Raw genomic sequence first — 11,154 nt, 5'->3', positions numbered from 1 at the left:
TCAGTCACTTACCAAGTGGCAGTTCAAAGCGGGTGTCCAGAAGCACCAAGTGTAAAGTGGGCTCTTTGGTCCCACAGATCTCATTATCTGCCATGATGACCTGGGAGTCCAGGGTCAGCCACTCCCCTGGGCCCTCCTGCAGACAGAAACACAACACACACATGAGCCGGGCCCTCCTGCAGACAGAAACACAACACACACATGAGCCGGGCCCTCCTGCAGACAGAAACACAACACACACATGAGCCAGTCCCTTGGGCCCTCCTGCAGACAGAAACACACACATGAGCCAGTCCCTTGGGCCCTCCTGCAGACAGAAACACACACATGAGCCAGTCCCTTGGGCCCTCCTGCAGACAGAAACACACACATGAGCCAGTCCCCTGGGCCCTCCTGCAGACAGAAACACACACATGAGCCAGTCCCCTGGGCCCTCCTGCAGACAGAAACACACACATGAGCCAGTCCCTTGGGCCCTCCTGCAGACAGAAACACACACATGAGCCAGTCCCCTGGGCCCTCCTGCAGACAGAAACACACACATGAGCCAGTCCCCTGGGCCCTCCTGCAGACAGAAACACACACATGAGCCAGTCCCCTGGGCCCTCCTGCAGACAGAAACACACACATGAGCCAGTCCCTTGGGCCCTCCTGCAGACAGAAACACACACATGAGCCAGTCCCCTGGGCCCTCCTGCAGACAGAAACACACACATGAGCCAGTCCCCTGGGCCCTCCTGCAGACAGAAACACACACATGAGCCAGTCCCCTGGGCCCTCCTGTAGAGGATATCACAGTCTAGGGACCATACCTCGTTTGATTGGCGGATGCTGTGCAGGGGGATCCACACCGTGCCCACCATAGTGTCCCATATCAAGCCTTTATTCCACACCTCAACCGTGAGACCCAGGTCCAGCCTGTTAATCTCACTACAGAGAGAGAGAGAGATGGGGGGGGGGGTGAGAAAGAGAGAGAGATAGAGGAATAGAGAAAGAGAGAGGTATAGGAAGAGAGGGAGAGAGTGGCGGAGGGGAGAGAGGACACAGAAGGGGAGACAGCAGGAGAAAGGAAGAGGGAACAAAGGTTTCCAGATGAGTGTGTCTGAATGGCAGGCTCAGACAGAGGGGAGGGAGGGAGGGAGGGAGGGAGAGGGAGAGAGAGAGAGAGAGAGAGAGAGAGAGAGAGAGAGAGAGAGAGGGAGGGAGGGAGGGAGGGAGGGAGGGAGGGAGGGAGGGAGGGAGGGAGGGAGGGAGGGAGGGAGGGAGGGAGGGAGGGAGGGAGGGAGGGAGGGAGGGAAGGGAAGGGAAGGGAGGGGAAGGGAAGGGAGAAGGAAGGGGCTGACTCGAGCTCTGGGCGTAACATGTAACTGTAAGATTCTGCTGATATCACACAGACACACACAGACACACACACACATACATTCAGTGTTGTGTGCTCAGTAATTACATATAACTGATGCTTACAAATAGGAAACATGTCTCCGTGGGAAAGAGCCTGTAAGAATCTCAAACACACAGCATTTACAACACAGCAGGGAATTCTTAGAGTGAGAAAGAGAGAGAGAGTTGTTGAAGTAATCAGGGAGAGAGTATTTGTGAGTACATCAGTGTGTACAAGAGCAAGAAATAAAGAGAGGGAGGGAGAGGAGTGTGATTAGGAGAAGAGAGGGAGAGGAGGGAGGGAGGGAGAGATTGTATAAAATGCCTGGAGGGAGTAAGTCAGAACTTTAATTAAAAAAAGAGGCAAGGCGGATTCCTTGATTCTTCTTGCGGTGACTCTTTTTACGGAAAGTGCTATTTTGATTGGTTGCCGGGACGGAGGGATTGGAGCCATTTAAAATCAGTTTTGAAGGAGGGGTTGTGAACCTCTGCAGCATCCATTACATAACAGCTTCTCTGGTGCAACACTGTTACAACACTCGACGCCTCTGTACATCCCACCAGCCCACAGGACACTGTGAGCAGGGAACACAAGAGCTCACACACACACACACACCCTCACACACACACACTCACACACGCTAGAGCGCTGTACAGCATCCCTCCGATCACCATACACCAGGCCTCAAGCTCTCTTCTGACTCCCGGTCACGTGGCCCCCGTGACAGAGATATGAACCTGATGTAAAACACCATGAAACTATCGACTGCGTAAGAGGGGAGAAGGATGAGAACTAGAGGAAGCGAGGCAGACACGAGGGCAGGGGAAGAACCAGGGAGAGGGTGGAGGGAGGAAGGAAGAGAAGGCAGAGTGAAGAGGGAGAGTGATAGCGGTACCGAGGGAGAAAAGAGGAAGGGAGGGAGGAGGGACGGAGGGAGTACCTACAGGCAGAGGAGGCTGCGATAAAGTGAGCGGGAGATTAAACAAAGAGGAAGATACGGTTGAGAGGTGAATATGTGAGGGAGGGGTAAAGTGAACATGTACTTGAGAGGGAACAATATAAGAGAGAGAGAGAGAGAGAGAGAGAGAGAGAAGAGAGAGAGAGAGAGAGAGAGAGAGAGAGAGAGAGAGAGAGAGAGAGAGAGAGAGAGAGAGAGAGAGAGAAGAGAGAGAGAGACAAAGACAAAGACAAAGACAGAGACAGACAGGGGCTTAGTGTGAGAGGTCAAGTCAAAGAGGTAGAGGAGAGATGACTCACAACATGAAGTCCTGCTCCCAGCTAGGCAGGTTGCCCCTGACAGCGATGGTAGTGCTCTTCACATTCTGCACCTTCAGAGATACATAGGTGTTGAACTTCTCTGTCAGGGCCAGAAAGGAAAAGATACCGCAATTAAGATCAAGGAAAGGACAACTTGGCTTTTAGGGAGTTATGTCTACGCAAGAGTTTTAAGACGTTTTATCCTCCAACTTATATGGGCTAGGTGACAAAGAAGGAAAGGGATGAAGGGTGACTGATAATTGGTGATTCTGCGCTACACTATGTCCTTGTCCCTGTCCGAAAATAGCTCTTTTCTCATTCTAGAATCCAGGCCCTTACCTTGAGGTCCATCCAGCTTGGCTTTCTTTACTGTTGAGACAGAGAGAGGGATAGAGTCAAACAGGGGAGGCACCATCTGTCAGGAGTACACCACACACACACACCCACACACACTGCATGCTGGGTGTATTTTCTCTCCACAATGTCCCACCGCCTTCTCTTCAGTGCTCTAGTCCCACTCACTGAGAGAGCAGGAGGACGTGCATGCATGTGCCCATGACAAGCTTCAGAAGTAGGCTACTGTATCTCCCTAGTTCTTTTGTACACTATTGACGGAGACACGCGTTATTGCTCCTTGAAGATCTACACTGAAGACTATAACCCAGGCTCGCTGCATGTACAAATTAAACCAGCAACCCAGCAGTTCCACTTCCTGTGCCATAAGGTACAGACATCTTGGCAGGGCCTATGGCACAAGTGCCAGAGGCCTACAGTGATTCACACGTCTTGCATTAGGAGGATAGGGTACTGGTGTGATGATGAGCTACAATGCATAGGCCATGTGTTATAGATACATACATAGAAACACAAATGTTGAATCTGCAGTCCAGCTGAGGTAGAATGAAAGGAAGTAGAATCTAGAATCTAGACTGAAATGCTGGTTTAAAAAAATCAATTTTTGAGACATGTTTCTGCGGTACCTCTGGTCAAAAGGAACAGTGTGTATCTGTGTCTGTGTTAGAGCACTCTCTCTCTCTCTCTCTCTCTCTCTCTCACTCTCTGCATCCCTTTTAACCAGCTCTGACGTAAAACATCCATTTTTAATGCTCTCCTCTTTCTTTCTCTCTCCTCTCTCTCTCGCTCCTCTCTCTATCCTCTCAATCTGTCTCTCTTCCCATCTACACACACAAGTACAACATATATTTTAGCCTAAGAATACACCTAACACTCCTGTTAAACAACATGCTCCATACATTGCTTATAAAAAAATACTGCACACTGTGAGCTTTCCTATTCAACACCCCCCCCACTCCCACACATCCCATAATAATCTCCATGGGCCTGCCTGCATGGCCCCAATCTCCATAGCGACAGCAAAAAGAGAATCTGTGAACGCAAAATTACCCTGAGTCAGCGAGAGACACACACATCTGCAGGTTTGGTATGAAACAGAGTCGTTATCATACCAGAAAGGGACATAAGGTATTCTATCTTGTCTGGATTTTGTTCAACTGAAATGTTCAGTAATTCACAAACTACTGCTGACCTCAACATTTTCCTACAGGAGCGAATGTCTAAACCTCTTCGACAGATCTGGTTCTCTTTTCTAAACACTGCTATGTGGTACACATGTGCATGCTGAAAATGTAATCATTTACAGGATGGTGGAAGGTTGGTTTTTTCATCCCTCACCAACTGTTCAGGAGGATGAAAACAGAATGAGGCTGATTGTGTTTTACAACCAGGACTAAAAACAACCTCAGTCATATTTCAGTACATGAGGAGGATCAATGAAAAGGGAATTGGATTCCAGAAGGCAGGAAGCTAATGCCTTATAACAACAGTGAGTCATACATCTTGCAGATGGAGTAATTCAGTGAGCACCTCCATCCACAAAAACAGAGCCTTAACCTTCCTTTGGATAAAAGTGTCTGGTAAATTACTAAAAAATGTCATTCTCTTTTTGTCTTTCATTCTCACACACACACATGTGCACACATGTGCACACACACAGTCAATGGTCTTCTATGCCATTAACTCAAAGAACAACAAACAGATTAATCAACGAATGAGAGTACTGCTCATGCCATTAGAACCTGTCAGATGGACCTGTCAGAAAGGGAAACCTGTGGATTAGAACCAGGCAGCCAAGGACACATAAAGGTGTGATGGTACAAAGATTCTGTCTGACTGTATTCATGTATGAACGTGTGTGGCTGTGATAGAGGGAGGGGGAGAGGGGGGATAGAGAGAGAGAGAGAGAGAGAGAGAGAGAGAGAGAGAGAGAGAGAGAGAGAGAGAGAGAGAGAGAGAGAGAGAGAGAGAGAGAGAGAGAGAGAGGAGAGAATATGGAAGTCTGAGAATCTCTGTGCGATCTGGCTGACAGTGACAGTCAAGGTAGACAAAATGATGTAAGACAAGCTACACTCTAAGTAACCTATGACAGCATTCATTGACATCTACAGTGAGCTCGCCTGTTTATGAATGACCAACTCCCGCACGTCCCAATGACATCCTGCCGGATATGCAAGAGCGGGGATGGAGTTTGTGGACTTCTCTGGTTAATTAGTTTACAAGCCAATACAGTGAGTGCTATACATCAGGTTCTGAAAAACAATCATAGCATCGGGGGCTTTCTCGGAAACGGGGCGTGATGAGGTGACGCCTATTCTCGTAGGGAAAATGGAATTTATGTCCATAGACACAGACGCGCATCGTGCACACCCCCGTAGTATTCCCTCACGACCGCGGCGGGGGAATCGTGTATTGTAAGCGGTAGCTGTGCAGCAGCAACAGCAGCAGGGGCATCCTCTCTTCTCGACAGTGACTACCCACGCACGAACTAGCATGACACTCAGTAGCAGCACGAGCACAACTGAAACGGGGATACCCACATGGAGTAATAGTCTACAGTTGGTAATCACAATTGAATAAATTGCTTGTAAAATGGGAATACTAATAAAGTTACATTTTCATTTGATTTAAATGACCCGCATTTATGTCACAACTAGATAGGCTTTGCGGGTTCACATATACATGTAGCCATTGTGAATATGGATGGTGCAATTCAAGGCGCTTTACATTACATCCCTGTCTTTTTAGAATAGTCTGCTCCTTTCATACACAATTAAGGGTAGGCTACCGTTTTTAAAGAAAGATCTTGTCGACAACCTGTTCTCGATTGAATTTGTGGTCATTATGCTGATGATTTGTCACCAAAACGCACTGCCAGTCACAAGAAGACTATCATCTATTTTGTCGGTCGTCTTGGTTGGCTGATGTTCATTAAACAAAAACTCCAAACAGGTCCTTCAAAAACGATGTTTGATTGGACTTAGGCTAGTCTATTTTGACAAATAGGACGAGTTCGGTAATCCATTCACATACAAAAGAGGACTAATCCAATACTTTCTATTTAATTCCTCTTTCTCTTACCTCCAACACATAGCAGGGACATCTCTGACAGTTGTGAGCGTCCCCGGCTGTCCTCTACCGGGAGCCTGGATCCTCCGTGATTTTGTTGGCTCCTTATGTTGCCTAGCCTTACTTCCCCGTGAAGATTATAGAGATCACTCTAATGCTAACGCAAGCGATTCGACACCATTCTACAAATAAGCCGGCCTCTGTCTTGAGATCGGTATGTATCTGTACAAGATTCCACGAACTCTCCCTTTCGTTCTCTGCATCGCCTCAGTCTCCCTCCACTCCACTCACGCGCACAGCCATCTTGTTTCAGCACGACTGCCGCGAGGACAGCTCCGCGCCAAGTGACGTCACGGTTGGTAAGAAGCAGGCGCGGGGCCCCAAGAGAGATCTCTCTGAATGATGATCACGGGACGGGTGGCCCTGTAAGCTACTTCGTCCATACTGGACTCACTTTGAATAATAAACACAATTTTTGTGTGGTGCTGTGACTTCAGACATGAAGCTACAGCTCTGCTAATATACTACACCCATCTCAAATATCCATGATGTAACCTAGTTCATCTTAGAGAGCTTGATTGCAGGTGTGAATGAAAAGTCACAACACGCTGAAGTGTTTTTCTTAGAGACTTTCAGTCCAATTGAGGATGATATGGGATTCAGATATTGCCTACCAGCTATGGAGACTGTTTCATTCTACACCGAGGGCATGAGACAACAAGATCAACACTCATGGGGGCCTACATTTACGGCAGATGGGCACTAAACATATATGGGTCATTTGAAGGATTAGCTGTATGACTAGCCTGGTTTGCATATGCTGTAGCTATGAGCTGCCCATTTCTGACCAAGACGCTGTGAGCTGCGGTCCAGCGCCATGTAAAAAGGACTTCGAAGTCGTACACACACCTCTCACTGGTGCTGTAACGAAGCCTGATGGAATGTGAATTGTGTTACCAAAAAACTGGTTTATAGACAAACTAAATAGTTATCTAATTGAACCCCCCCCCCCCCCTCCTCCTTGTTTGATGGTGCACATGCTGTGGGCAGACGCAAAATTACACAGAAAATTCTCAATTTATTTTGGCTTTGGTCAGAAATGTGTTTTAACTAGTCAAATACAACAGAATGACATACCATACAACATTATGTAAAAATTGTTACAATGTTAATATTTCTTCCTTAGAAAGGCCATACAGACAGGCTGCCTAGTACATTGTTAAATGAAGAGGATGTAGTTATCCAATCCCTGTTTTGTTTATGACTACGTCACGGTTCCGTCCAAGCTGTCAAAATCAAGATGGCTGCTGGGGACAACAGTGGCAGGCCTCCTTGCCTAAATTTCTCCGGATTAGGACCTTTGGGGAATAGTCAGCCCAGCAACAGCGCGTTTTCCATGCCTACCTCCAATAGTGGTCCCGCCGGTCCGGTTGGAGGGGCTCAGGGCACCGCAAGACGTTCCAACCCGCAGTCGGGGCCTGGTGGGGCTGAAAGCAACGGAGTTGCAGCAGGAAATCAGCCGAATACGCAGAACTCTGTTCAGCAAGCATTAGCTCATGGCGTCGCGGCACCCGGGATAGGCGCTGGGGGGGCAGCCACCTCCGCGACGAACATGATCGCTACTGCTGCATCGAATGCTTCTCCCGCGGCCATACCGACTACACACTCGTCACTTTCAGCAGCCCCAGCAGCAGCAGCGGCGGTTTTAGTCTATCGCGAGCCAGTCTACAATTGGCAAGCTACAAAAAGCACAGTGAAGGAGAGATTTGCTTTCCTCTTCAATAACGAGGTGCTTAGTGACGTTCATTTTCTGGTGGGGAAGGGGATGGGGGTGCAGCGAATACCCGCACACAGGTAAGTGTTTTTTATGTAGCACTAGATAATGCTTTATCTGTATAATGCAACCTAGCTGTTACCAACGTGTCTTTTGTTTTGGTAGGTTCGTTCTCGCTGTGGGCAGTGCAGTCTTCGATGCAATGTTTAATGGAGGTATGGCAACCACCTCAACGGAAATAGAGCTTCCTGACGTCGAACCTGCAGCTTTCCTGGCGTTGCTTAAGTAAGATAAATCACAGACGTAGTATAATGTTAGTGTCAACAATTGTACTGCACTATGCCTGGCAACAGCCTCTGCTAAATGAATGTAACATGAGACGACGCCATAAACACGGTACACTAAGCACCACCGTACTCCCTAGGTTCCTGTATTCCGATGAGGTCCAGATAGGGCCTGAGACAGTGATGACCACTCTGTACACAGCTAAGAAGTATGCAGTGCCAGCCTTGGAGGCTCACTGTGTGGAGTTCCTTAAAAAGAACCTGCGAGCAGACAATGCTTTCATGCTGCTTACACAGGTCAGTTAACATTACCGTCCTCTTCAACAGCTCCCTGTTGTCATCGCCACACATTTACAAGGAGCATTGGGGTTTGTAGTCTAAACGAAATTCCTATAGAATTAGGGAATGTGCTTCTCCAATGATCTGACAGGCCTGCATTTGTATGTGGCGTGTTTGTGTGTGTTTCAGGCTCGACTTTTCGATGAACCTCAGCTTGCTAGCTTGTGCCTGGAGAACATAGACAAGAACACAGGAGATGCCCTTGCGGCCGAGGGCTTCACTGACATCGACCTGGGTACCGTGGGGCACTCTGGGTGCTGTAGTTCAATGTCACACACAGCCTTGTCTCCCACCACCACTAACTCTCTTCCCTCTGTCCGTTCCCTCCACCCACCTCCCTCTTTCCTACTCTCCCTCCTTCAGATACGCTGGTGGCAGTGCTGGAGAGAGACACTCTGGGAGTGAGGGAGGTGCGTCTGTTTGGGGCCGCAGTACGCTGGGCAGAGGCAGAGGCCCACAGGCAGCAGCTGCAGCCGACTCCAGAGAACAAGCGCAGAGTCCTGGGCAAGGCCCTGGCTCTCATTCGCTTCCCTCTCATGACTATTGAGGAGTTTGCTGCAGGTATACACACACACACACACTCACACACACAGTTATAGAGAGTAGAACATAGGCAAACAGAACCACACGCTGTCTCTCTCATACACACACTAATCGCTCTTCGTCCTACCTCAGGCCCAGCGCAGTCGAGCATCTTGACAGACCGAGAGGTGGTGAGTCTGTTCCTCCACTTCACGGTGAACCCCAAGCCCCGCGTGGAGTTCATCGACCGGCCGCGCTGCTGCCTCCGCGGGAAAGAGTGCAGCATCACTCGCTTTGGCCAGGTGGAGAGCCGCTGGGGGTACAGCGGGACCAGCGACCGCATCAGGTGACAACACACACACGTTACACACACACACACACACACACATGTAAGGTGCTCTGTTTTCATTTAGCATGTCATCTTCACTTACCCTCTCTTCTTCTCCTATCCACCTCCTCCTCTTTCCCAGGTTCTCAGTGAACAGAAGGATATTTGTGGTTGGGTTTGGGTTGTATGGATCCATACATGGACCCACAGACTACCAAGTCAACATCCAGGTATGGTCCCCTAACCTGTGTGGTTCCCAACTCTGGTCCTCAGGGCACCCTGTCCTGCATGTTTTAGATGTTCCCCTGCTCCGACATACCTGATTCAAATGAATCTTCATAAGCAGGCTTCTGCAGAGCTGGATAATGACCCTTTCATTTGAATCAGTTGTGTCGGAGCAGGGAACCATCTAAAACATGCAGGACAGGCTGCCCTTGAGGACCAGGGTTGGGAACCACTGTCCTTACCCGTGTGGAATACACTGGACCCACAGACGGATGAGATGTGTCTGTGTTGATGAAGACATGTCCCCCCCCCCCCTCTCTCTGGCAGATCATCCACACAGACAGCAACACGGTCCTGGGGCAGAACGACACAGGCTTCAGCTGTGACGGCTCCGCCAACACCTTCAGAGTCATGTTCAAGGAGCCGGTGGAAATCCTACCTAACGTCAACTACACTGCCTGCGCTACGCTCAAGGTACATGGAACCACCCTGACGCTAGGACACATTGCCTTCACACGCAAGTTGCTGGTCTCATGATTAGATATTTTTCAAGATTCATACTAAGGGTAGAAATACCATGTGTGTAATACTGGTTAACTATAAAAATCCTTTTACTCCCTTCCTCCTTCTCTCTCTCCATCGACCGCCCTCCATCTCAGGGTCCAGACTCTCACTACGGGACGAAGGGCATGAGGAAGGTGACCCACGAGTCGTCCGCCACCGGCACCAAGACCTGCTTCACGTTCTGCTACGCGGCGGGGAACAACAACGGCACCTCGGTGGAGGACGGACAGATCCCAGAGGTCATCTTCTACTCATAAGTCACCTGACCCAAGCACCTCAGAGACAGCCGACAGGACTGCTGCAGCCTGACTGTTCTGCTCTCAAACACCACACACTGCTGTTCTCTATTTAGTACACTGGTGTTCGTCTAGTGTCGACCTCATTCGAAAACCAAGCTTTGGAGTTGTGCACGTCCTAGTGTCATTTGGGAGACTTTCTCAACATACTTCTGTGTCCCACCAACTGTAAGAGGGAGGGGATTCACACAAATCTGATGAAGAGAATGTATGTGACCGATCAAGGTGTAAAAGGAATGGGGGAAGCTTATCACTGTTTGTGAAAGTATACGTGGACATGTATTTGACACCAGTTGATAATTCTGCTTTCCAGCTTTTAACAGCATGAGAGGTGTGCAGTCCTGGAGACTGCTGCTTACGTGTGTACATTTGATCTTTCAGTCCTTTGATCTGTAAACCAGTGCCGATTTTTATTAGATTGCATTTTGTCTGGTCACTACCACCCTTGACTGACCCAGTTATGTTCAGATTAACATTTAGGATTCACTAATTATCATAGTTTGAACCATTGACCTTTACTTCAAATGTAGTATTAGGAAAAGCCTTTTCCCCTCACAATACAACATTCTTAGGATGGGTAAATTACTGACATTTATTACCATGTGTAGTTTGAATTAAATTAATAAATGCAAAATGGTATGTTAACATTATCTTTTGGCATTTTGTCACGCACAGCATTAATTAACATTGAAAATTAAGAACAGAGACCTGCCCTTTGTGTGCATTACAAATGCATTTGACAAACTTGTCATTGTTAACTG

At 48.4% G+C, this 11,154-nt stretch overlaps 2 protein-coding genes across 3 annotated transcripts in view; one reads left to right on the top strand and one right to left on the bottom strand.

Moving 5' to 3' along the window:
• The window catches only part of LOC134036434 (protein unc-13 homolog A-like), a 29,812-nt gene extending 23,427 nt beyond the window's left edge, over positions 1-6,385 (bottom strand). Inside the window, exons 1-5 of one of the 2 annotated variants that reach the window (XM_062481391.1) lie at positions 6,074-6,385; positions 2,978-3,007; positions 2,639-2,738; positions 813-930; positions 13-136 (exon numbers count right to left, since the gene is read on the bottom strand). In XM_062481391.1, the coding sequence (XP_062337375.1) occupies positions 13-136; positions 813-930; positions 2,639-2,738; positions 2,978-3,007; positions 6,074-6,095 (394 nt within the window). In that variant the 5' untranslated portion in view covers positions 6,096-6,385. Of the gene's footprint in view, positions 1-12; positions 137-812; positions 931-2,638; positions 2,739-2,977; positions 3,056-6,073 lie in introns of those variants that run through there. The other variant, XM_062481390.1, reaches the window with a different exon arrangement.
• Positions 6,386-7,293: 908 nt separating this feature from the next.
• On the top strand, positions 7,294-11,027 carry LOC134036900 (BTB/POZ domain-containing protein 2-like). Its single transcript, XM_062482068.1, has 9 exons — positions 7,294-7,915; positions 8,001-8,120; positions 8,260-8,416; positions 8,588-8,693; positions 8,822-9,019; positions 9,134-9,326; positions 9,451-9,538; positions 9,861-10,007; positions 10,193-11,027. The coding sequence occupies exons 1-9, from the start codon at positions 7,362-7,364 to the stop codon at positions 10,352-10,354; spliced, it is 1,725 nt and encodes a 574-aa protein (XP_062338052.1). The 5' UTR covers positions 7,294-7,361; the 3' UTR covers positions 10,355-11,027.
• The last annotated feature ends 127 nt before the right edge of the window (positions 11,028-11,154 follow it).

The sequence above is a fragment of the Osmerus eperlanus genome, chromosome 16 (assembly GCF_963692335.1).
Source record: "Osmerus eperlanus chromosome 16, fOsmEpe2.1, whole genome shotgun sequence".
NCBI lineage: Eukaryota > Metazoa > Chordata > Actinopteri > Osmeriformes > Osmeridae > Osmerus > Osmerus eperlanus.
This window is presented reverse-complemented; position numbering and strand designations above follow the sequence as displayed.